This window comes from Sturnus vulgaris, chromosome 4 (genome assembly GCF_052056855.1).
Source record: "Sturnus vulgaris isolate bStuVul1 chromosome 4, bStuVul1.hap1, whole genome shotgun sequence".
Taxonomy (NCBI): domain Eukaryota; kingdom Metazoa; phylum Chordata; class Aves; order Passeriformes; family Sturnidae; genus Sturnus; species Sturnus vulgaris.
In genome coordinates, this window is record NC_142246.1 from 64,025,044 (window position 1) to 64,052,507 (window position 27,464).

The 27,464-nt window shown below is 36.8% G+C and overlaps 1 protein-coding gene across 6 annotated transcripts in view; it reads left to right on the forward strand.

Annotated features, from left to right (window-relative positions):
* The window catches only part of INPP4B (inositol polyphosphate-4-phosphatase type II B), a 294,269-nt gene that overhangs the window by 185,260 nt on the left and 81,545 nt on the right, over positions 1-27,464 (forward strand). For all 6 annotated transcript variants that reach the window (XM_088164137.1, XM_088164138.1, XM_088164136.1 and 3 more), the window contains exons 10-13: positions 1,472-1,544; positions 7,224-7,371; positions 17,064-17,194; positions 23,285-23,389. In XM_088164137.1, the coding sequence (XP_088020263.1) occupies positions 1,472-1,544; positions 7,224-7,371; positions 17,064-17,194; positions 23,285-23,389 (457 nt within the window). The remainder of the gene's footprint in view (positions 1-1,471; positions 1,545-7,223; positions 7,372-17,063; positions 17,195-23,284; positions 23,390-27,464) is intronic.

Consider the following 27,464-nt stretch of genomic DNA (forward strand, 5'->3'; position numbering starts at 1 on the left):
TCTGTTCTTTGTAGGAAAAAAAAAAAGGAAATATTGCTACAGGGAATGCAGCAGTTTCTTGTTTAGAAGTAGCATATAAGATGATTTTTTTGAGAAAAGGACATTGTGTTCAATATCTTTTCTGCTTAGCCAAAACAGCCTGCTTTTGGGTCAAATTCTCAGGGTAGATCTTACACTTTTTTTTCACCACTTACCTGAAAGGACTTCAGTGCCTTTTAAAAACAGCAGGTGAGTGGGACCAGTTCTGAAAAGCCAACAAATGCTGTGAAATCTTTCTGGTTTTGAACTGTAAAACTTGTACAATATAGGCAACATGAGCTGTTTTTTCAGCTTTCTCTTTTATTTTGCTTTTCTTCCATCTCAAAATGCGGAATGATCCTTGCAATTATTTGAGATGTAATTAATGAGCTATGTCTGGCCTGGGGGAGACAGAAGGCTTTAATAGCATCTTTCTAGGGGTTTCTAATACTTGTAAAGAGAGACCAGACTCATGACAGATGTATTTTCTGTGGTCTTTAAAGGACTTCTTGGTTTGTACAAATCAGTTGCAGCACAGTCTTGGTTTATATGTTGATAATGAAGATGCAATCGTGAGAATGTCAAGTTATTGAATTGTTATAAAATAAATAAATTTTGAACTGGGCTTGCTCATTTTTAGATAAATTATGTGCAGGAAGTTCTCGTGGGAGAGGAATGTGATGGTTAAATTCATTTTCAGGTATCACCTGGTAGAGAGTAGATGATGTATTGCTGTCTGCCTTAAATTCTCCACTGAGCTTCTGGGAACTGGAGAAGCCCTGGGAGCAGAGATCCCTATCCCCTTTGGAGACTCCCATTTGTTTTCTGGCTGGGGATAGGAGGAGCATTAAAAAGGTCATACTACATTTAACATAGGTGTACACTGATTGATTTTTCCATAAACTTTTTATACTTTTATGCACTAATCTTACCAAAGCAATATTCGGGTTCACTTATATAGCAAATTACTTCAATCACAAAGTGTGAGCACATTTTAAAGACTTTTTTGTGCTTTGTTTTCCCTTTTTAAAAAATTTATGAAGTGTTTTCTTGCAATGTGCATGTGAAAACTACTTTGCCCAAAGAAACCTCTTTGAAAGCACAAAACTTGTCAAAAATTGTTGTAAACTAAAATGCCTTATTCTTATAATAAAACTTACTCATTAAGCTAAACTATTAATATCTCTCAACATTTCTGCCATTATACTGGTAGGAAACATTTCTGTTTTATAATGGAACAGCTGACCATATTTTGTCATTTTCTTGGCTACAATTCTGATTGTGTTACAGTATCTTGGAGCAAAAATATAAAGATAAAAATGTAAATTATAATTGAGACTTGGGAAGTTTATATTATTATCAGCGATGGTTTTCAACTTACCTTTTATAAACTGCCATGGATTTATTTCAGACCCCTGAATGTGTCACATTTGTGGCTGTATTTCTTTTGCAGTGTGCATTGGTTCGTGAGTGCACAGCCACTGAAGGCATCAGTGGGAAAGACAACCTGCCTTCCTTAAATGCAGGTAAGCTCCAACATCTGTGAGAAATGGCTCTTGCAGCACTATGTCAGGTGCTGAAGGAATCACACAGATTTGTGGCAGAGCTCATAAATGTCTCCTCAAATGCTGCACAGATGTTTAAGTTCACTATTTTAGTGTTTTATACATATTTGACATTATCATTTTACCGAGAAATGTGAAGAAATATGCATCAATTATGCTTTCTGAAGCAGTGCTGAAATCTCCATCTCCTACATCTTTACTATTCAATGGTTTTCAAGACTGTCAGTGACTTCCATGGGCATGAAATTAACATCATAAATTTGTGTCATGTCATTGCATGGCATTCTGTTAAATAATTGTGCATTATTTGTAAGTGAATCCTGGGGTAATCAATCTCTCTCATAGCTGATGAAGGGGCAGTTTCAGTTTGATCTGGAAGCTGTCTGTCCTAGAATGAAGGGAGCTTTTGGCAAGGCATTCTCAATTCTAGGTCAACTCTGGGCTTAAGTGCATGGTGTTAAACTAGATCTATTTCTCTTTCATTATGCTGAGAAATATTACATGCTGATATGCTGTGCCATAAAACGTTTATTAGCCCAAGTTTATGAATCTCCATTACTCTGCAGTAACAATGTCACAAATAAGTTATATGGGTCATCTGAAGCCACAGTGCTGTCAAGAATTCTGTTTGCTGCATCCAGTTGAGGAGGAATGTTACTGAAGTTTTACAGCCTTTTAAAACCTTTACTGAAACTTTTCATCTGACTTCTCTGATAGGGCAGACTTATGGAATCGGCTTTGCAGTCTGAAGGAAGCACAAAATGCCTCCAAGAATTAAGTTCTTCTATATATACATGAATGCTGTATTTTTTTCCTGTGTGTTGTTGAAACTAGATCAGAAACAGAAAAAGTTTCTTCTACAGAACTACCATTTATTTTCATCAATTCCAAGTGAGAAAGATGTTAATTGAGAATTACTGAATGTACAGGAACTGCAACTGGCTCCTGAAATTCCTGAACTGGAAATAGCTGGAGGCAGGGAGAGTATCTTGCATGTCTAGGTATCTATTTATGGCTTTTCTTGGAGACAAGATACAGAGCCAGTTGAAGGATTGGGTCTAACTCAGTGCAGTTCTTTGATTCTGATTCTGTCTGTCATCCAGATTAGTGGGACTTGAAGAAATGACACTTCTGTTCAGAGAAGGGTATTGATTCATGGCTGATTTTTTTCTATTTATTGCTTCCATTGTGTGGGTTTGATTAGAGTTTTTTGTTGGCTTCTTTTGTATGGGAAAATTCTGTAGGTTGTGAATGTATTTTGTTGGAACTTCCTAGGTAGATGTCGGTTTTAGGAACATTGAAGTCTAGATCAATTTGTAAAGAACATTTGCACATGATTCTATAGTGTATCTAGACAGCATTTTCACATTTATTATTCTCAAATATAAACACAATATAAAACCTAACCCCACCCAACACTACTAGGGTTTATAAAGTCAAACATAGCATGGAGGACTTGTTTTTCTGTCATTTTTTGAGTTTTCAGGGTTTTTTTTAAATAATTGAAGGGAAAGAGCAGAACTGCAGGTGCAAATGCAAGAAATGACAGCGTGCAGGATATTGGGAAGAGTTTGCACTCACAGGAAGTTTGTTCTGATAAATAATTACTCTTCAGTGTGTTTCCTGTACTTGTGACTTTCTCTTCTCATCCAGCATGACCTGCACTTTCCTGCTGACAGCAGGCACTGGTCCCAGGTTTTGTCAGTCCCACTCTTTTTATTGAATACCTGATTTCTTTTCTTAGAAAATGTTAGCTCTCCTTTTATACTGCCAGCCTCTTTCCCCAAGCCATCAGACTTGCCCAGCATGCCTCTGTCACTGGGCTCCCTGTGGATGAAGGCTCTCCGTGTTGCCTGGAGACACACTGGGTTTCTCACATGGGCACCTGTGCAGAAGTGTCAGGAAACCTGGGAACACCGACAGAGCCTGCACTGCTCTCCCTGCTGTGTTCACACAGAACTACCCCCAGAACTGTATGCATTCCATAGGCATACATATTTAGTACACGTGTATGCTGCTCTAAAGCTTTCTGGTGCTTTCTGTTTCTTGTTGTTTATCAGGCCTTCAAAATGATGAAACTGAAAAAAAAAATATCCCTCTGTGAATCCTTAAGCCTGTAGGCACAGGGAGCACGCTGGCATTCTTCTGAAATTTAAATCTTATGATAGGGAACTTGCAGCCCTCCAGTGAGTTATGAGATGGTTATTGAGTGAGTGGGAATGAGTCGTGTATTTCAGAGCCTTATCACTATTCCATCTATACCCCAAGAGACTGAATTTACTCCTCAAAATTCAGTTATTTATTTATAATGCTGGAGAGTTTGCCAGTTGTTTGCATGTAAACAAATTGCATTCTAAATAAAAAAGAGAATAAAAATAATTGAAATTAAGCAAAATTAAGAAAGCTGTAATTATTATTCCTGAGGTACTACACATCATATACCTATGCTACAAAGAAAGATATAAATAGAAATACTGTTAGTAAATTAATATATGGCAGAGTTATGCTTTGATCTATGTTCAATGGGGAATGAAAATAAAACCAGAGTATTCAATCTTTTATTATTTTTTTATTCTACTTTCAGGGGAAGCAATGTGAAGGATATTGCATGGAATAAAAAGCACAGAGGTCTTCATATTTAAAAATGAGAATGTCCAAAAATATGGATGGGTAAATATATGGCATTGGCTTTTGGCTTGATGCTATAGAGAAAAGCTTTTAAAATAGGTTTTTCTCTTTTTTGACTACTGCAGTTCATGTGGATTTTTTTTTTTTAAATGCCTCTCATGATCACTGTTTAAATACAGGAAGGATTATGTTTATGAAACTTCCACTCATTTTAATAACTGTTTTTTATAAATGCCAATTCTAGTCTTGCCATTCTTACTGTTTGGATGCTTTTACATGCGTTCTAGAATTCTGTTCTAGACAACTTGTTATAGTTAGAAATTAATTATTGTTGTAATTGGAAAGGAAGCTGCTTCGGAGACTTTTTTATGGAATCACATTCTTTCAGGAGTTCTGTTTATAAGGAAAACATCAAGTACTATGCAGCTTTTATTGACCATCTTAAACTTTAGCAAAACTGCATATTGGAATTTTTTTTGATTCTTTGGGAAAAATTCCCAGGCTTTTTTTCTAAGTTTGTAAATGAAATTATCTTCCTAAAGCCATGGAGATATGATTTGACCATTTGAAAAAATTTACAACACACTTGAGATGATCTCCGCCTGAAAATTCAGACCTGAATCAAAGACCTGAAAATTCAGCTAGTACCCAGAGAGGAGTTTAATAATTCTAGCAGCAATAAAAGTCACAACTTTGGATCCATATTTTCACTGTTCTTTGTCCCTTGCTGCAGCCCTGATGGGTTTTCTGGGATTTGGTTTTTTCCCTTGTGATGGTGGTGACAGGGAGGAGATGGGAGGAAAGAGATTTTTCAGCTACTTTTTAGGTTCTCTCAGATTAGTATGTGTTTTTCAGTGTAATAGATTCTGAGTGCGAATTTAAGGGCTGTTCTTGGAAAAAAGTCCTTTGATGAACTCCTTACGAAGTAGATATAAAAAGGTAAAATAAAGAAAAGAGTCTTTTGTGTCTGGGGTATCATAATTTAAAATGTCCTGGTCATATGTACCAGCCTGCTCCCTCCTGATCAGAGGCACAACAGAAAAAAACAAACCCAACCCAAAATTATCATCTGTTTGGCAGTTTTCTGTTTAAGGCCAGATCTGAATTAGCCCTTAGTTTCCTGAGCTCTTCCTGACTTTTGGAAATTTGCATTCCCTGCCTTGTTAATGGGAGATGATTGGTGCCATATATCAGCTGTGTGAATTGACAGAAACTGTTAATATTATTGATGAGACTGATTTCATTGATTACAGGAATCTCAGCAAAAGAGAAGGAAAATAAGAACTATGCACTGCCACATATTTTAAGCAAGTGTGTAATAAAGCCTGAACACTTGGTGAAAGTTGATCATGGGTACACAGGACTTGGAGATGATTTTTTCCGTAGTTAAATCTCCATGGTGAGGATCCTTAAACTCTAAAAGTGTGCAGAAAAATGTTTGAACATTGAGATAGTTTGAGTATTATTAGTAAAGAAAAATTGCTGGTTTTCATATGTCAGAGATTTCAAGTATTTCTGCAGTTATTTCATAAGACTAAGTTAGAATTTAGGTTTTGAAAGTAAAATCACTGATAACTGAAGACAAAATGACTCTAAAAAGGCTTCCAGTTTTTCCATCAAAGACTAATGATGAAAGATAACTCAGTAGAGTGATGGGAATACAGTGCAGTACGACCACTTAAACATTGCTCCTTTCTTTGAGTTGCCAGCAATGGGTTTATTATCAGTGTATTAAATGTCTGATCTTTTTTTAGGCATTTCCTAAAGGGTTTCTGTTAAAAAACCTGATTGCTTAGATAGACAAGCCAGTTTGTGTACCTTTTATTTTTCATTCTCTATAAATCAGCCTGCATAAACACTGATGGTGTCAGGGAGTTGTGAATTGCAATGTCTATTAGTAGCTGTCATTTTGACAGCAGCAGTTTCCCCACAGCTCACACACATGGGGAATGCTTTCCTCTGAGTTATAGAGCCCACTCAGCAGCAGATCAATGGGAGCCTGCTGGAAGGCAGCTTTTTCCAGGAGGCTGATAGAAAGGTACCAGTGGAGGATTGGGATGGCTGTCCAAAGTCATTCTGAGTTAGGATGCTGTGGGCATGTGTGTTAAATGACAGCCATTTGTCTCCAAGTAAGTTTATCAAAGTAGTCAAACAGAACTTTTTCTTCCTCAGCTTTTCCCCTATTTGTTCTTTCTGGAAAAAAGGAGCAGGCCAAAAAAAAAAAGAAAAAGATGGGAAGGAGAGAGTAGAAATTTCCCACCTTTATTGTACAGCATCATTGTAAGATCTGACTGGAAATGTAGCCAACATGTGAAAACTGTAAAATAAAAAACATGATGGGTTTTAAGCATAATCTTCCAAAATACCAAGAAATGTGATTTTTCTTATGTCATGTTGCAGTAGTGATCTGAAAACTGTGTGTGTAGCCTATTGACAGGGCTGCTATATTTATTTCTATGTAGTAGCAGTGTCTTGACTACATCAGTGATCAAGGTAACTCTCACGTGGTCAAAGGTCAAGTTTCCTTTAATGTAGAAGCACACCTTCTATTTGTGTTAATGACTTGTGTGTGCATGCCAAGGGGAAGATGCAGCTGAACTCTGAGTCCTGTGCAATTTATTGGAATTGTGAATGGTTCTAGCAGGTTACCACCTGCAACGGTGGTGACTCTATTGAGTTCATTGTTCATTTGTGCATTCTGTTTTTCCTAACTTGAGCTTAAATGTAAGAAAAGAGAGTTTAATTTACATTCTCATTCCTCTGAAGACCTAAATTCAAAGGTAACCTATTCTGCTGGTAAAATGTGATTTATTGATGTACTAGTAATACTTTGTCCTCCATGTGCTGGTATAAAAATGAAATAAAATTTAAATGTTTTTAGTAGAATTTTAATAGTTTTAAAATTAATTTTGTAAGCAAGGGGGATTTAATATTAATTTTTTGCAGGTTATTGTCATAAATTTTCAGAGTCATATAACCACAGTAAAGCAATAATGTTTTTCCTCTTGGCAGTGTTGAGAAACCCAGTCTGTAAGTTGTATAGATTCCCTACTTCTGACAACAAGTGGATGCGGATCCGGGAACAGATGGCTGAGACTACCCTCTCTTTCCATGTTCCTAAAGAACTAATAAATCTGCACATTAAGGAGGATATGAGAAGGTAAGGAAGAAACAGCAGCAATAGTAAGTACTAAAATGTATTTTTCTGACTTGGAATCATGCAAATGATGAGCTAAAAAATATTAATTTGAAGTATGAAAGGGACACTTTCTGGCTGCTAAGAATTCACAGTTGTAAATGAACAGCAGAATTGACTGCTCAGAATTTTTAGGACTCCAGTGACATCATAAGTTCTGAGCAATGGACTGTGCTAAAGTGTGGTCATGACTTTAAATTTGTGAATGCCAGCATTTGGTTAACAATATAAATATTCTGGAACATTAATATTTTAAAAAGATTCAGCAAATGACAGGGGTGTGAACAACTCTGTGGTGTGTTTGGCTATGTGGCTGGGTAGACTTAATAACACAGACAAACATTTTACCATGGAAAGTGAAAATTGGTAGTGAATAAAGGAGCAATGAGGATAAAAATGGAATTCCTCTAGCTGATCTACATTAGGTGGCATAAGAAAAGGATACCAAAGGAATGTTTGTTTGAAACCTTAGTCTATGTTTGACCTTGTAAGCAGGAGAGATGTCTGAGAATCGTTACAATGTGTGTGGTCTGGAGAAAAAGAATAGAAAACACAGGTCTCCCAAAATCCTTTGTATGTCATATTTCTCATTGCAGTGATTAAAATGGCAGCCTGTCCTTGAATCCTTGTAAGCCGTGATGATAAAATTTAGGGAAACTTTTATTTTAAGTAGTCCAGGGCTACCCTGAAGACAATGCCTTTGTTTTGCAATGATAATGGATGATGTGGAAGGCATTGCCCCCTTCCTCATGAAAGTTGCTTCACACATGGATGGCCATCTGGTCTTGTGTCTAAGAGTAATGCTGTGACCTAGTGTTGCATCCCAAAGCCATCCTGTGCACTTTCAGGCAATTCCTTCCTGTTGTGGTTTACAGAGGTGGTTTGTTCTGCAATATGGAGTTTCTTTTCTTTTTTTTTATTCACCCCATCTGTTGCTTCTGTGTGATGTTTTTATGCCAATAGAACAGCATGTGGGAGACTGGAATCTTCATTTTAATAAAGTCAGTGGACTGATACATACTTATGCATGGTGATGATGGGTTATAAAAATCCTATGAATTGTTATAATACTTTATTCATTTAGTACTGTGTTTAGGCATTTATGGCCTCATCTTGTTTGAGAATACTTATGTGCAAGGTTTTTTTTTAGTAAGCAATAAAAATAGATTATGCTGACTCTCACAGTTCATGCACTTCCCATATTTTCATTTGCCCCACGGGTAAATGCCTTTTAAATGTTAGAGGATTACTTTAACCACTTTTACTACTACTGTGTTATTCTCTCCAAAGGCGTAATGCAAGTAATAGCCCTTGTTGTGATTTTATATTATAGAATTCACCTCCCTGGAGAAACTCATAGTAAAAAATCACCATGGTGAGCTTTTCTCCTCACCAAAATAAAGAAAAGATTTGAGAAAGAAACAGAAGCAAAAGTTGCACAAAGATTGAGATAAGTGCTTCTGATTTTCCTGACTGCCAATGTGGTTGAGCTGTTCAAGCCTAGTTGAAAGCGTGGGTGTGAAAGAGAGACAAAGTGATTGATAGAGTCTGAGGGAGGAGATAAGACTAAATAAAAGGAGCAATAGCACGTGGAATGCTAGCAGATGGTGGGAATAGGGGCATCTGTGTCATCTATCATCACATAAGTGTGTGGGTTGGAGCTTCAGCTTTGTCTGGGCTTTCCTTTTCAAAATAATTGTGAAGACGTGTGTTCTTGTGGAGTCCTTACACTCGTAATCTAGTAAAACGTGTGAGGAGGATGCTACTATATCAAGTGTTGAGCTCAAACAAAACATGCACTGCACCATCTTCAGGCAATCCTCTTCTCAAGTATTCTTCTCTGTGTCTTTTTCCCACAGTTGCTATTGAAGGATAAATATTTTTGTCTCAGAAGCCACTTCTTATCATACTCAGCCTGTTTCATTTTATTTTTATTGTGGCTTCAATATAGTCAGGTCTGAAGCAATTACCTATAAAATATGCAAGTGAGTGTTAATCCTATTCAGCATTCATTATAGATTGTAGTTTAAATTCCCTTTTCTCACAGGTATTAAGATTGTTTATCTCTTGATAAAACTCCAGTGTTCATTGTTAACCAAACTCTTTCATTTACCGACATGATGCTTTGAAATGTGTAACCTCTAAGGGTATTTAACTTTGGGTTTCAACATGAAATAATGTTTTTTAAGAAATGCATGAATTAAAGATTTTATCCTTCAAACCTCCCTAGAAGAAATTTTAGTAGGAGATGTATGATAATTTTTATTGTTCTAGTAAGGGTCATACAGTCTGCTTTGCTGGTTTTTATTACAAAATTATTTCTGTTTCCTTTGAGATGTCCCAATGAGCCCTTTCTGCTGTTTTTAATATTTCTTTACACAAACCTGGTCCAGATATTTTACAGGCGTCATGCAAGATTAGCCAAGTGGTTCTTTGAACCTAATGAATATAAAAAAGTCTTGGCTTATAACAATTTTTTAGAAAGTTGATTGACCTGTATCATTGAAGCTTGCAGTTGTAGGTGTAACTGGAGCAGCACAGCAAGAGATTTCGCTGAAAGGAAGTTCCACCTGTACTTGAATTTGGCAATTTCTGATCACAACTAATAAGACAATTTCAAATATAAATTACTGAACGTAAATCCTCTCTCCAGAATACAAAGCACACACACACAAGCTTTCTCCTGCATCAGAAATGACTGTCCTGTCCCATCAACACTAGGCTTTTTTTGGTGCAAATCTATGCAGTCTGTATTTTATTTCTTTCATGTAACAATTGGAACAATACATTTTTTTTTTCCATTTCCTCTTATTACACAACTTCTATTGAGAAATGGAGCCCCAGGCTAATTACATGCCACGTGTTGAGAGTAGGCTTTGATTTTCTTGGACATTTGGATGTTGGTATTTACTTGACTTGGTTTTGAGCAGCAGCATTGCAAAAGTGTTGCATTGGTAAGAGGGGATAGCATTTAATAAAAGTGATTTGGGGTAAAACTACCATGACTTTGGAAGATATTTGAACCAACCACATTCAGAGGCACTGCTACTATGCTTATCCACTTAAGGATTTTCACAACATTTGTTTCTTGTAAGTACCATGTTTTCAGCATTTAAAGTTCAGTAAAATGTAGCTCAAATACATACAAATGCATTATTTACCTCATCGTGCATCAAAAAGGATGTGAAACCTTTTTCTTACTTTCCATCAGTTACTGCATAAAGGAGTATAAGTATATGAACATAAGTGTAGCTTGACTTTTGTAAACAGTGTTTAGACAATTGTCCTCATCAGACAAGATCAGTTTTAAACTCTGTTAATTTATAAACTAAAGGATAAAATTTTGCAATGAATGAACACTGCATAATCTTCTTTCCTCTTGATTTCACTGTTCACAACCAATTTTGGAAGATAGGGCCTATGTGAAAGAGGGGCTTTCATTGGTGACTAAAGTAAAATTTTCTGGATTTTACTTTGATTTTGAGTGTTTAAAGTTGTACTGCATTGGAATGAAGTGACATCACCTGTTGGGGTTTTTTGTGACAGTTACTGCTACATAACATTACCTAGAATTCAGCAGCTCTGAATCTATAAAATGCTATACATTCTATATTGTGTTCTTACATTTTATTTTGAGACTGGGCCCTCTCAGACAAGGCTTTTTTTGCAAGATCTACACAGATTTTAGGACCCCAGAGAAATCATTCAGTAGTGGTTAGAAATAGAAAAGGCTGCTAAGATTCCCAGATGTTATATTTGTGCACAGCATGCCCTAACAAGTCCATGTTGAGCAAATTAGAGCCTCCCACAATATGATGAAAAAAAGCAAAATTGAAGTGAAAAACTTTGTCACTTCCTGTCACTTAAGGTATGAAGGTGACTAAAAAAGTTCTGTAGAGTTTTATGATGTTGTTTGTGTCACTCTGTATTTCGAATGATGAATTCTGATTAATAAATTGAAGGAAAAAGGAAAGCAGAAACCTGGAAAATGTTTGAATGGTTGAGTAATTGTTCAATTAATAATGTGATTAATCCTGCCACATATATGACTCCAAGCTGAAACAAGGAAATAAAGTTTTAAATGTAAACTGTGAAAGTAAAATGGTTTTGCTCATGTTGTGGAACTGAAGCAATATTGTCTTAAGCTGATTCCACTGTATTGTGGTGAAACAATCAAAATTGAAAAATAACCAACCAAAAAAAACCCCCTAAAACAATTTTAGACACTACTGCTAGTTACTAAAATATAATTTAGGATAAAAGTGTGAATTCCACAGATATAATTCTAAGTATTTCTGAATTTGAGACACTAAAATTGTCTGATGCAGGAGAATTATCCTCTACTATTAAATGCAAATCATACAATTAACCCCAAATGATCATGCTCTTGGAAGATGTTGAGGTTTTGAAAGATGAATCTAAGTATTAAAATATCCAAGGAAGGGAGACAGTTTAGCAAGGAAAGAGTTTAAGGCAGGAATGGTCTTAAGGCAGGAAGGGAGAAATGAGTTTAATTTAGCTTAAATATTGTCTACACTTTTGTATAATAAGAAGGGGATTGTGGTGGATAGAAATCAAAAAGGAACTTAAATTTTTCAGCTCTTAGGAACAGTGCAACATTTTTTCATGGCTTTGCAAACCCCAGTCTGTTCTCCACACATGTATAGTAAAACAGAATTTAAAATACTTTTAAATGTATTTTTTGCCTTTTTTGGGATGGGTAGTTTGCTCATGTGGTCCTGTGAGATTTTTTTGGTCTGTTTTGTTTGGGTTTTTTTTCCTGTTTGTTTGCTGTTTTTTTTCTAAACAGCTGTTCAGGGCATTGCAAAAGGCAAGCACACCCTACATCATAGTTTTTAGTTGCATGTTAGGTCAGGCTTACTAAAACCTGGAGAAACTGGCAAATTCTATAAGAAGACAAAAGGGTAACAGTTTCCAAGAGATTCTAAAAGAAAATTATTAGTAAAGAAAGAAACATGCCTTTTTTTTTTTTTTTTTTTTTTTTTTTTTTTCTTCCCTGGATAGGATTAACTCCTCAATAATTATTTGCCTGTTTTGGAAACAATAGAATGAAAAAACTATGATTATTTTATTTCTAGGGGGAATGTTATATTGTTTGTCTGGAGTTTATTGCCTATATATCACAGAAGCATATCTTGTAGGAAAGAAAAATGAGAGTAATTTTATCTGCTTCACTTCTAAAAAAAACCAAAAAAAAGATGAAATGGTTATCCATTCATTTTGAAGTGAACTTTGTTAGGAAAAATAATTCTTGTGCTCCTTTCCTTAGAAAGAAGCTTCTAAGCTTCCTTTACTTATGAGTGATTGAGTCTTATCCCAAAGCTTATGGCGTATATTTACTCCAAAGCTCCTGTTTGATAAATATTCAGAATTTTTATGCTGTTATAATGTTATAGAAGTTTTGCAAATATAATCTGCAGAAATGTCTCATCTTGTTTTGAATCCTTCCAAGCTCTTTGCGTCTGATGTTTTGTGAAAGTAGATTTCAGAAGCCAATTTTGCTTGGTGGAGGCTAAAATGGCTTCATTTTTTAGGTTTTGAATTAGTCACGTTCCCTTCACTAGGACTCGCATCACTGGATTTTTGAAGCTGTATGTATAAAAAATTGCTGCTTGGTCTTCATACAGCATTTTTGGTTTATGTGCTTCTATCATATATTCTCTTAACTATCTCCTTTTAATTGCACTGATCTTTTCAACTTCATCTTTCAATTTGTCAGGATTAGTGCTGTGTCCTTAATGATGCAAGTGCTTATTTCTGCTGTTTCCTCTTCTGAGACACAGTAATCACACCCAAGAAAATTCTTTGAGGGGTTGCCCCCTTTTCACTCCTCTTGCTCATTTTCACATCTTGCTGATGTTTTAATTATTTTGGTTTTATTGTCACTGACCACAGGTTTTCACTGTGCAGCCCACGATGGTGTCTGGACTGTCAGTGGTAGCTTTGCAGAAACAAGTTCATTAGAAACATGATTTCAATGTTGGGACTTCCTCCAAATAATTTTGCAACATGATGCATACCACTCATTCAAAGTGTTCCCTGCAGAAATCGGGGGGATTGTATTTTAGCACTGAATTTGCTTCCTTCAGACCTCTAAGTTGTTGTATTTAAAGTGATGAGCAAGTCTTTTCCTGGTACTGCTGTCATTAGAGTGCGTGGCACAAAGCAGGAGCTCTCTGAGTAGAAATTACCAACATGAATCATACAGGAAATTCATTGTGCCTCTTTCAGGTATTTTTAGTGGTTTACTATAATCATGCACCTAAGGTGCTCTCAAAAATACAAAAGCATGAGTTGGTAAGTCAAAGATAAAATATTCATCTGAGCCTTGAGTTCCCAGCCATTTCTTGATAATGGACTTCTTGGAACATAATTAGCCTACCAAAGGAAAGAATGCATGTGAAAACCAGACCTTGCCTAAAACAGACTTAAAAAATAGCAAATAATTAGCTAGTATTTCAGGTGGAGAATGAGGAATGAGAGAGACTCTTTACATCCAGGTTCTGGTTAGATACAATTGGGCCAAGATTATGCCAAGGCCACCAAGGAATGTATCTGATTAATGGAGGCAGGAGACAGTGGAAGCTCAGACACGTTCTTGGGTGGAGTTTCCATTGGGCAGTGACAGAAAGGACTGTGCAGGAGACACTTTTGGAGGTGAACAGCAAACCAAAGACAAACAGCCCTAGACAAAGCTTGGATTTCATTCTGTAAGGTGAGCTGAAGCTGATGCAGAGGACAAGATCGGTCATGGTGGATAAGAGCAATTATCTGGAAAAGACTTTGAAAGAAGATTTGTAGTGGGGGGATAAAATGATAAATAGCTCTATTTTAACAACACAGAGTTTGCTCTAAGCCTCCTGTTCAGTTGACAAGCTGTTCCAAGTTCCACAGATGCATTGAAAGGTTGGATCAGTGACTGATTTGCCCTCTGTAGAACCAATATCTATTATAAAGGTGAATTTTTTAATAGCAGTTATTGTTTGACACAATTACTGTTTGAAACGTGTTTTTAAAGTATTCAGTGAAATAAGTTATCATAAAAGAATTAAAATATCATTAAAAATTTCTAAAATTGTGAGTATTAGTATGAACTATAAACTTTCAAAGATGAAAAATATTATGTTTTTTTCCACTCCGTTTACTTTTGGAAAAGATAGTAATAATAAAGCTTGGTACTATGGAGTATTGTTGATGGAGTTTAGATATAGAAAAGACAACTCTTTTTTCTTCCATAACTCAGAATTGTATTGAGTCAACAACAGCAATGACAAACTGTAAATAAACCACAAGACACGAATCCTATTTAAATCCTCTGTCTTCTATAATTCCATTAGAAAAATAATAAAGATATAAAGTGTGTGATGAGGCTATTTTCTGAGGGAGTGTCTGTCATATAATCCTGTTTTCTACTGGTTTTGGTTTTGCTGTGTTTTAAAATGAAAAAAAATTCATAAAATGTAGTCTTTAAAGTTTCCATGCTGCTTATGCTCTAGGTTTCTATAGCACTGTACTCTTGCTTTAAGCATTGTTGATGTGTCTTTTTTTGTAACACATTGAAGGCTGAATTTTTACTTCAGTGATTTGTACATGTTTCTGAGAAGAAACAAATACCAACCTTGTCACCAGTAATGGGGGCAGGATTTGATATTTCTTGAAAACCTATTAAAATTAATATTGAGGGATTTGAGTTTCCCCTTCCCATTGCTATTAGTGTCAGTGAAGTTAACTCATAGTCAGCCAGTTAAACAAGTTTTTGGGTTTGGTTGGATGTTTTAATCTGCAATAAAAGGTTTCTATTCCTGCTGTTTTTTAACTTCAGCTTGAGACCAACAGCTCCAGGCATGAGCTTAGATAGAGGCAGGGATATAGTTCTTGGATAGAATACCGTATTCCTGTACAGAAGGAGTAGTAAATTTTGGAAGCCAGCCAGGTCCAAACATTGTTGCTAAAACTATTAAATCAGACACCATAAATATTAAGGGCCAAAATATTATCACTGCACATAAACAAAATTGCATACCCTGAAAAATTTTACACGTTTTTCTGAGAAGGAAGCCCTAAGATTTTAATTTAAAGGGATGGTTCATGTTAAGCTGCTAAAAACTGGCAAAAAAAGGGTAATTGAGAATGTTGGGTTTATCCTTTCATGACAGATTATTTTTATGCTACATTGCTGGTTTGTATTGATGAAGGAAAGTTGAATTGGTTCAGCTTCAGGAGCAATTAAATGGCAAAAAGTAATCATGTCATTAACATAAACTCTCAACAAATTCATGTGTTCATCTTTGTTTCTATGTTGATATTTTCAAGGATGTGTATAAATGAATTGCTTTAATTCTGCTTCCAGTGTAATCTGTTTGGTTTTGATTGTCCTCTACACCAGGAGCACAGTTATGCCTATGGAGCTTATTCTAACACTGTTCACACTACTGCAAAGGTGATAATGATGGGGAAAACATCACTGTACCAGTGTGTGGCTGTTCTGTTTAAGAAATAATTTTCAGACTTTGTGACTAATGGTCAGATCTGCTTCTCACATAAGTGAACTCTGTGTTCCTGTGCTTCGGGCTCACTGCTCTTTTCCTCCCTCTTTCAGCCCCTTCTCCCCCATTTTTACTTTTTCTTCCATAATTTTTCTGTATGCAAGAGCTGTCCTCTGGAAGCCTTGTTGGAGACTTCAGAGAATTGCAGTGAAATACTCTTCTTGATGTTCTGAGGAAAATGAGGAAAACTGGTTGTTGCAAACATTTTCTCCTGCACAATTCCAGATATTTTGAGAATGACTCAAGATCTTTCCTTTTCCTTAAAAGCAGGTCCCACAAAGCTGCTTTGGGATAGATACATGAGAAATTTCCTTTGCAAGAGGGAAAACCAAGCAGAAAGCCCAGGGTACTAAGCTTGTTTGTGCAGGAAATTCAAATGATCTCTATTTAACTCAGGTCAGCTCTCAAGAGTGTACAGGAAAACTGATAATTTACTAAAGGATTTCCTTTTGGATTTCCTTTTCGATTTCCAGTGGCATGTTTGTTTACTACAGCACTGCTGTTTTGACGTGATGAGCACTGTAAGGCTGGACATGACATTTTAGGGGACTGGTGGGGCTTTTTGTGTGTGTATGTTTTGTTTTGAATGCTGAAGAAATGTGATGAGAGCTGGTGTGTTGGTTAAACTGGCTTTTGTAGAAATGCTGCTAGAAATATGTTTATGAAAGTATCCAAAGAGTATCAAAACAGCTATAACTGAAAGTTTTGAGGGGAAAAGCAAACTTTGTGTTCTTTCCAATGGTGTTTAATACCTCTTCACAAAAATTCACTTGCTCTCAGCACAGCTCTCTGGAGCCTGGAAGCCTTCTTTCCTTCGTGGAAGAAGTAGTATTTCAGTTTGAAGGCTATTGCATTTATACCAGATGAGTTTGGAACACAGACATTGCTGCATTATCTACTGACATTCTTTATCGTGCACTTGTAAAACAGAGATGAAAAGCAGACCTTGCAAGCATTCTGAAAACAGATTTTCTTTCAGTTAGGAAATCTTCCTGATGTTTTGTAACAAACTTGTTTTAGATTAATTTGGATGAATCCTAATGGATCAAGGAATTAATTAGTGCCTTCTCTTTTTGCCTTTTGGTACAGGAATCAGGAACTTAAAGACCTGGGAGAACTCGCTCCTCACTGGGACAACATGCGCAAAAGTGTAATTGCTCACTGTGATCAGATGTTGAGCATGTACCAGGACACTCTTGCAGAGCTTGGGAAGCATACAGGTAGGAATCTGTGGTTTTATGGAAGTAGCCTCCTTTCTGGAACTTTTAAGAATTTACTAGATTGTTAGCTATGAAATACTGGTGTATTCAGCAGGAATAAAACACATAAAAATCTTATTATCATGGGATAGTTTGGATTGGAAGGGACCTTAAAGATTATCAAGTTCCAACCCACCTTCCACAGGCAGGGGCACCTTCTAGACCAGGTGGCTCAAACTCCCATCCACCCTGGCCTTGAATGCTTCCAGCAATGGGTTATCCACAGCTTCTCTGGGCAACCTGTTCCAGTGCCTCACCCCCCTCACATTAAAGAATTTCTTCCTAATGTCTGATCCAAATCTCCCCACTTTCAGTTTGAATCCATTCCCCCTTGTCCTGTTTACATGATCTTGTAAATAATCTCTCTCCAGCTTTCTTGTAAGCTCCCTCTATGTACTGAAAGATTGCAATTAGGTCAGCCTCACCTTTTCCAGGTTAAACTATTCTAATTCTCTTACCCTTTCTTCATAGGAGAGATGCTCTATCCCTCTAAGCATCTCTGTGGTCTCCTCTGGACTCACTCCAACAGGTCCATGTCCTTCTTGTGCTGGGACCCCAGAGCTGCTGCAGCCCTGCAGGTGGGCTCTCACCAGAGCAGAGCAGAGGGGCAGAATCCCCTCCCTCCCCTGCTGCCCACGGTGCTCTGGAAGAGCTCAGGACATGGGAAATTGAATTCCAGACAGGAATTTGGCTCTCTGGGCTGAGTGCTCATGGCTGGATTGTGCCCAGCCTCTCCTCCACCAGCACCCCCAAGTCCTTCTGGGCAGGGCTGCTCTCCATCTGCTCGTCCCAATCCTTTGTTGATATCAGAGGCTGCCCCACCCAGGTGCAGCACCTTGCACTTGGTCTTGCTAAACCTCGTGGGATTTCCATGCGTGTCCTCCATGTAGTGTTTTCTTTGTCCATATTCTGCCAGGAAAGCAGAGAATCAATATGGGGCAGGCTGTGCAAATATATGCTCAGTCTAGACAGAGCAGTAAGTGCTGCCTTGCTGTCTTTCATGTGGAGGTGGTGGTCTTGGATTCTGATATGCACTGAGAGCTTGTTCCCTCAACATCCAACAGCATCCTGTGGTCAGGGTCTGTATGGTACTGTAGTGTCCACATGCCAGTGGAATAAGACAGCATCAGTGACTAATGTGCAGAAAAGACAGCTGATATTTTCCTCCTGTAGAATTTCTTATTCACAAAAAGATGATGAAAAGTCAGCAGAACAAATGATTTCTTCCTTTTATTTATTTTTTTTTTGATTGTTCACAAATCTTTCAAGGAACTTGCATAATTCTTCTCTGTTTTACAAGACTACCAGAATAATTTCTTGAATCACATTGTATTTTGATCAGTTTTCTGTTTACAGCAGGCCTTTCTGCCTCTCCCTGCCCAGTTTGAGATACTCCATAAGGAAATGGGCAGGTGTGCTCTGAATTACAACAAAGGCTTTGACATTGCTGCTTACTTGCTGGTGGCAGATTTCTAATCCAGTCCTCTCAATCATCATCTCAGAGATGTTTTCAATGATCATGCTGTCATTATTGCTTGCAAATGCTGTTTTACTCTATACTTTCACCATTAGATGTTCCCACTCTGGCCTTGCTCCCACAATTTTGTATATATAGACATAGCAGCACATGTCAGAGATTAACACTAGAATATTTCTGAGAGCAAGGTATGTTATGAATATTTATGAAAATAGAGGTAGAAGTGATGCTAACATCTTGGGGAAAAAAACTGGCAAATATTTATGAAGTATTTGCAGTATTTTCTTCATGACTTCTAGCTTTCTACATATTCCAACCAAAACTTTGTGTACAGAGAAATGGAACAATACAACTAACATAAATAAGAATAATTTCTTCTTATAGATAATTGGATGCATTTGCTTTCAGTATCATGAATCTGTTGCACTTACTAGGTGAGACACATCTTTGCCTCCCATTAAAACTGTACTTTTATCCTTTAGTTATTATCTCCTAATATACGACTGAGCATGATATTTCTCTTACCAGATTGCTCTAGGATAGTGTTCTTGGTCACAGAAAAAGAGAAATACTTTTTTAGTGTATGAAGAAAAAACAATCTCTAACTAAAAGTACACTTTTTGGGAGTTTGTTCAATGGCTTAAATATTTGTTGGGGAAAAAAAAAAAGGTAATGTGTTGCACTAAATGTTGTACAATAATTTCCATATTGTTTGCAAAAGTGTAATTTCTTGTATTTACAATTGTTTACTATCATCAGAATATTCCAGTTCCAATTTTGGCAGACTACTGTCTAATCCAGTATGACACTTCCTGGGATTCTGTTTTAAATCATATATATATATGTATTTTCAATCTTTTGCTAATTACATCTCGAGAGCACTCCATAAAGTGTCATAAGCAAGCCAGTAAATACAGTTAATGGAGAAACCAATGTAATAATTATAACTTGCAGGAAAATATTGAAAGGACATTTTGAGATTAAAAAAAATAGACAATAGAATCTATTAAATATAAACCTTGCAACACCTCTATTGTGCAAAGCGACTTTCTAAAAGGGTTTATAATGTTAAAGGATCTATCTTAATTGAGTCTTGAGAGAAATAAAGTGGACGTGGGAAACTGAACCAGCACATATAAAAGAGCTGGGACATTTATCAGAAAACAAAGCAACTTAAAAATTGTAGCAAAAATGAGAAATAATGACGAGGTGTAAATCTGTCCATTTCTTCTCTATAAACAATACACTTTATAACTTCAAAAAACGAGATCATTGCCTTTGATGAGAAAAGCAAGCCAGACATTTGACTTAATGCTGTAGTTGCACAAAGAGTAATGTTGGGAGCACGTTGTAGATACTTGAAATTCAAGTATTTATGAAGTAGAAATTGCTAAGATTAGTGATGTGAACATAATTTTAATTCAGAGTATTCAGGTCAACATATGCCAAGGTCTGCCAAAAAAACATGTTTCTTTTCAGTTTAACTAGCACGGGTGTCTTTCTTCATCTTAGAATATAGCCTGAGTTTGGGTTGAAGTATTCAGAAGGACAGACAGCATGTGCAAATAAAATTTCTCCAAAGTGTTCTCATGCTCCACCAACACAATCTCACCTTGGACTTCCTGAGTGATGCCCACTTCAACTCAACCAAACTGTGGAATTTAATGGAGAAGGCTGTTAGGAGGCCACTTAATTTCTTTTTGAAATCTAGAGATTGCTGTGGAAGTGTCAGGAGACCACATTGGTGTTAGATAGCAATTTTGGTTTGGCAGTATATTTATTGAAAATGAAGGTTTAAGAAAGTTAAGACTATTTCAAATTTGAGTTGTTTTGACAAACACTTTTATCCTCAGTAATGTGAGAATTTTAGAGAATTTAAAGCATTCTTATTGTAAGGAAACATACCAGGAAGATATAAGGGTTAGGTAACAAAAACCCCATCATTTCAGGTGAGTCTAAACCACAGATCTGGTGATATTGGGAGGGAGTGGAGCTTTAAAAATTATTTGTTTGCTACAGTTTGACCTGAAATCATCCCCAAATGATTTTCCTTACCCCTCAATTTACTCTTTTGTTTTTGTTTCAGTCATCAGACTGAAAAGTCTATTATTCATCCAGCCCTAGAAGGAGGAAAAAAGCCAAGGCTTAGGGAATTGAATATTGTTTTCTAAAACTGAATACTATCCCTGCCTCTGTCACAAAGTTCCTATGTAGACAAGTCAGACTTGAGAAGTGGTCAGTGTGTTGTCCTGTTTTTTGGAAGCCTGGCACTAGACACAAGTTGTTTTGCAGAAGTGCTTGGTACTTATGGATGCAATTCAGCCCAGTGGGAGCTGTGCTTCCAAAATGGAATGTGATGTTGCATTATAATGAGTGTTTTGCTGGACAAGTTCTTCCATATCTTATATTGATGCATTGTTTCTTAAATGTTTATTCTCTGACATTAGGATGGGTGAAATTACAACTCAGCCTGTTAAAATTATTTTATAAAAATTTGTAAAGCCCTTAGAGGCTGTTAGCATGTATATAGTAGACAGGTTTGAGGAAATTAACAACTTTGACTTTGAGGGAGGTTTGAGCCACATGTTTAAATCCTGGATAAATACTGAAATAAACATTGAAAACAAGATAGTGAATCACTGCTTCTAAAATGAGCAGCAAAGACACTGAACATTCAATGAACTGGTGAAAGCTGATATGTGATACATTATTGAAGCCCATTTCACAGGTGGATGTCACATGAAAGTTGCATCTATAGTCTGGTATTTCCTAACTTTGAAGAATTTGATCTTGCAACAATTATAACAAGAACTATTTTAATTGAGGGAATTTAATTTTTAAAACTTACCAAGTTACTTAAAAACAGACTATACTTAAAGTTAGTTTAATGGCATGGATGCTATTGGTAAATGCAGATGGAGATGTTAATTCCACTGCATGGATTTAATACCTGAGCAAATCTAGTAACTGAGAGCAGCTGAGTGGTCCTTATCCAGAAATTTTCTGGCACTGGGTGGGAAAGGATACTTGCTTCACAGATCTCCCCTGAAAAAAGGAAAAACACAACTCAGCAATGCTGCAGGTCTTGTGCTCCTGCTTGGGGCAGAAGTTTACTCCTGAGAGCAGGCTCTTCTCCCTCCTATTCTTTTTTTCACCTGTCCTTTCCATCTGCTGTCATCTTGTGCTTCCCTTGCTCAGCCAGTATTTCCTTGTCTCAGGTCCAGTTATCATTCCCTAAGCTTTGAACTTGGTCTCAGCTGAATTCTCAGAAATAATGTGCCTCCTTTCTGTTCTCTTTCCAAATTACTTACAGACTCCTTCCCTGCAGTATTCTCATTTCTTTTCTGATAATTTGACTTGCCCTGGCTACTCCCCTAATTGCCTGTGTTTTTCAGATGCAGGTTTCACATTGCATCATCAAAAGCTGCTGATTTCAATCTGCATCCTTGGGTTTCCTGTCTAATCTGAAATTTTGACTCCTGTAAATTGCTTTTCTTACTAGCTTTGCTCTTCACATGTGTTAAATTATTATTTTAAGTTCCAAAGCTTAGGGAGCAGCCTAAGCAGGCTTGGCTGGTCTGGAGCATCATTGGTGCCCACTGGCAGAGTGGTTTATGTTGGCAGGCTCAGTGCTTAGTCCTGCTGGAAATTATGGCAGCTTCAACAGATAAACACGAGCAAGTCTTGACTGAGCAAGCAAAAAACAATTTAAAATATTTCCTTTACCTTTTTGTGTGTTTATTTCAAAAAAAGGCTGAACCTTGACAAAGTTTATTTTAAAATTCTATCTGATTTAGAGGGATTTTAGTTTTAATAATTAATAGTTGGCAAAATGATAGGGTGTTGACAAAGTGACTTAGGTAAATGTTGGGCTGTCTGAGTTAGAAGACAAGACCACCTCTCGTTCCTAATTATACCCTTTTATTTTATACAGATTCTGTATCAAATATGTCCAGGAAAATTATGTTTTCGTACTGTCACAATTTAATTATATTCCTTTACACTCCATGAAACTACTCATAATGTCATACTTATGAAATGTGCAGCCGCATTAATCTTTTTTTTTTGTTTGTTTTTCCAAGGTATCATGCCTCCTGTGAACTAATATAAAGCTTTCCTTAAGATAGTTTGTGTTTCTTTATTTGAGCTTTCTAGGAAGAATGCATAGCCTATTCAATATAACACTTTTATTTGAAGACAAAAACATTACTTGGAAAAATGCAGTGCCATCATAGCTCTGTATCCTTGTGGTTTTAGCACAGAATAAACATAATGAACATTAACTACTACATTTTCTCCAGCAGGCTGCAGACTGTTTTCAGACAGCAGGGAAAGGTATCTATCTCTTAGAATAAAAAATTGGATCGTTCTGTGAATTAAAAGCTGTTTTGTTGCTCCCCATATGGATACATGCTGAGACTCAGTTTGTGAATCTTTCATCTTGTAACCTACAATTACACAGTAAAATTCAATTAAAGATGACTCCTGACATACAAGTATCGTCCTCACTTTGAAAGGAATACAAAAACATCTGGGTGCTTAAGACAATGATTCTTTAAACTTTTGTTTTTCAGGTTCTTCCTTTAAGTCAAGCTGTAGCAAAGGAGAAAAAACACTAGAATTCATCCCAATAAATCTTCATCTGCAAAGAATGCATGTGCATAGTCCTCGATTGAAAGGTAAAGGAATTCCCCAAGTATGACAATGCTTTGAAATACAGTTACACTGAAATTTAGAAATCGAGTCCAGAGCTAAAGCTGTGCAAGGAATTTCTCTGCCTCATCTTCTGATGCCACAGATCTTACTGCAGATCTTGGAAAGCTAAGGGGTAGTTAACTAAATTTCTTTTAAGTTCCTTTCTAAAAATACATTGAAGAGACCTGCTCATTTTGTTCCTATGACACTTCAAGCAAATAAGTAAATGCAGAATATATGCTCACTGAAATATATTGGTAACCTATGCAAGGTTAAAGATATTCTGTTGTAGCAGTGCAGAACTAATACTGTCATGATTGGTAGTGACACACTGCACAATGCTCAGTAAGATTCACATCCTTCTCAGGCAACCACTTAATTTTTCATTGTGATCCATAATCCTGTAATAACCAGACTTAATACTCTTCTTTTAAGGTGGCTTTTCTTCCCACCCCCCACCAGTTTGGCAGCAGAGATAGTGATAAAGCACAATACAATACTTTTCCTCCCAGAGATTGCTGGGATGAGCTCACCAGCTCAGGTGATGGGAGATGCATGGTTCCATAGAGGACAGTATTACTTCTAAATTTAATTCATCCTATTTCTGAGGAAGTTATAATGAGCCCAGAACTGATTGGTTCTAAATCAGCTTATACAGTGCTACCCTGTCATGCCCACCTACCCCATGCAAGCATTTTCTCAGTGTTAAGTGCAAATACCTCACTGATTACGTTGAAAATACTGCAAACTTCCAAGATCTCCTGGAAAGGGGAACAACTTTCTGTATCATCTGTGGTTCTTTTTAACACAGAATTGTGTTGTTGCTGCTTGCATATGATTTTAGCAGCTTCCTTTACAGAGCAAAGATTATACTGATACATATATATGACCAAATCATGGCACAGTGAATAATTTGTTGATAAATTGAGATCTGTTAAATTTGCTGTCACTACAAACACAGAAATTATGTTCTGTAAAGTTTTTGCCTTATTAAGACACTCTGAATCTAAGATTGTAAAACAGTAAGTACAAACAGTGCTAAAACTCCTGTTTTACACTGTGTGAGGCTGATGTTCATTCACTTCCAAACTGGAACACAGGGACTTCCAATTATCTGTTAGGTACTGGTTGGTTCAATATTTTGTAATTTCTTTTACTAAAAAACTGTGCCTCCAAACATTTCAACAAGATGGGGATTTATAGTGACATAATGTGACAGCAGAGATTTTAATTTAATGTTTTGAAGTTAATTAATTAACTCAAAAGCATTTTTAGGTTTGTAATGGTGGTCAGAAGCTTAATATTATGTCTTTTCAAGAAAAACCTCTTTGTGAACAGGACACTGTATATCTATTTTGCTAAAGAAAAAGTGGAATGAAATATGTGACTTACTTAAGCACCCGCAGCTTTTACAGTACTGGAGTTTTGTTTTGGTTTTTTATGAATTTTCCCCCTTCTTCTCCAAAACCATTTTGCTTGGGGCGCATGGTTAATCCATAATCTAAAAGGGTACAGAAAGAGATAAATGTTAGAATTGTTCGAGTTGTTTTCTAAATTTGGATCTTGAAATTATAAAACTCTGTGTCTATTACTTAATGAACGTTCACTGTGTCTTGTATTAGATAGATACAGTCTGAACAGTTTCTACCAATTGCTAATCAATCTGGAGTAGGCAGCACTTAGATATTAAGTTGTTCTTTCTCAGCTCATGCTTTGCTTGGCATATATCAGAGGACACCTGGAATATAACCAGGAAAATGGCAGTGGAGGGGGCAGAATAAAAATTCATAGAGGTGGCATATCTTGATTTTGGGAATGGAGGATAGGTTTTAATCCCATCTATTTTATATAGACATTGGTATGTGCTTTTTTGTGTTTGACATGTATGACAACAGGTTTACTTTTCCTGAACTTTGATTTGGGTTGTTATTGGGTACTGATATGGCAGAGAAAGTGTGCTTAAACTTTCAGTAGGAATAGCTTTGAGAAAAATGCTATTTCCCTATGGGTCAATGGCATCCCTATCCATTTGATAAACACCACACTGTGCTCTGTTCATCATACTAGAGAGCTTAAATCTATATATTGACATAGCTTTGCTTTTGTTCCTGTTTGCAATATGTGCTTGTTTTAAATAGATCTGGTGAACTGAAGTGATCTTTGTTTTGCATCCGGCCAGTTTGAGACACTGACTGCCTCCTGTGGAGGCAGGCAGGTTGACTCAAAATTGGGATTGAGCTGTTCTTGACAATAAGGTACAGCTCCTGTGGAGCTCTGCTGCATTTTAAGCTCTGCCTTCACTGCAGAGGGGTGTCAGCAGCAGCCTGCTCTTCCCTGATGGTTGAGAGTTATTGGAGCACACCTGTGGCAGTGCACTGATGCTGACACTGCACGTCCTTCCCAAGGAGCTCCACTGATGTGTAAGTAGAGCACGTCACAAGGCATTCCTCCCAAGCCTTGCAGCCCTCTCTGCTGCCCTGTGCTCCGGGAAGTGGAGTGAGATTGCCCTGTGCCCATCGCCAGGCGTGGATGTTTGCTCCTCATCCTTTGCCATCCTCGCTCTCCCGTCCATGGAGGTTGTGTGAGGCAGGTGCTCAGCTGTGCTCGGTGCGTTTCTGCCTCACACAGCTGCTCCTCGACCATGCTGAGGAGAGACCACAGGCTGAAAAAAGGCTTCCTTCTGGATAAATCCCCCCCCTTACAAAGTAACTCTAAACAGGGCCGTGTCTATTTTTAAAAGTCAGAACTAGCGTTTAGTCTTTTAAATGTTTTCCTGTCGTTTCATGAGTTATCTTTCTAAACATATTCAGAACCCTGATGAGTTCATCTCTTATCTTGATTTTAAGCAATAGAACTCCTTATTGTCAAGTACCAATGGAGCTCTAATAGCCGAAGAATATGTATTATGGATAAATCTGTATTAAGACCTGAAAGAATGGGCTATTTAAGAATCTTGAAGCTCACCTTAGGCTAATGAAATTATGTCACTTCTCCTTTTAAGTGGATATTGAAAAGTCACCAACTCATTAGAGCTCAAATCAATTTGAGCAAATATGTTCTGAGATTCAGCTTGGGAAGTAAAGCATAGTTCATTAACTGTGAATCATTTGTACAGTGTTCTTGCTTCTAGGGATATTTATCATCAGAATGCAATAAAAGTTCTATTTTAGGGGAGGACTAGATTTTAATTTACATGGGAAACTTCCTTGATGAATAGAACAGTTCTCAAAAAACATCCTGCAATGTTCCCTTTAGAAATACATTTTAAGAGTAAGGCATTCTAAACTGTGTTTTTATACCTCCAGTAAGTTCAGGTACAAAACAGGTACTTAGTGTAAACGTAAATTTAAACTTTGAAGAAATAATGACTGTGGTGTGGGATGTAATTAAAGCTTCATCTCTATATTGACAATCAGTCACAAGCTTCTTTAAAAATGATGTTTCACCTCCAGTTCTGTAAGCACATGTCCACACAAAAAGTTCATCCCCTATGTAATAAGACATTAAGTATATACAGACAGAGACAACAGTTTGTTTACTCAGCAAGAATTTCAGTATTATGGTTTTTGCCTATTCTGGTAGCCTCTGAGCTGAGAACAACAGATTTTGTCTGAGTTCATAAACATATATAAAAAGTTAGTGTATGTCATAGAGCAGGGCTCTCCAATTTACCATTAAACACCATTATATATGAAAGTACATTAGCATTACATCTAAACAAATTGAAGCTAGAAAAGAAGTAGGGATTTTTACTAGTCGGATTGACTTCTCTGGGAATGCAGTGAGTTCATTGTCACTTGCAATCTTTAAATCAAGATTGGATGCCTAAACAAAGAGATGCCTTCACTCAGCCAAGAGACATAAGCTTGATGCAGAAATCATTAACTGTAATTCTGTAGCCTCTATTATTCAGTCAGACTATTCCATCATAATGGTCTCTTTTGACTCTAAAATGCTTGAATTTGTGCATCTCAACATGACTACAAGTTAAATAATGAAAGGGGCAATAAAGTGAAATACACAATGGGCCAATTTACTTGGCAGCTTTGTAAACTGCAG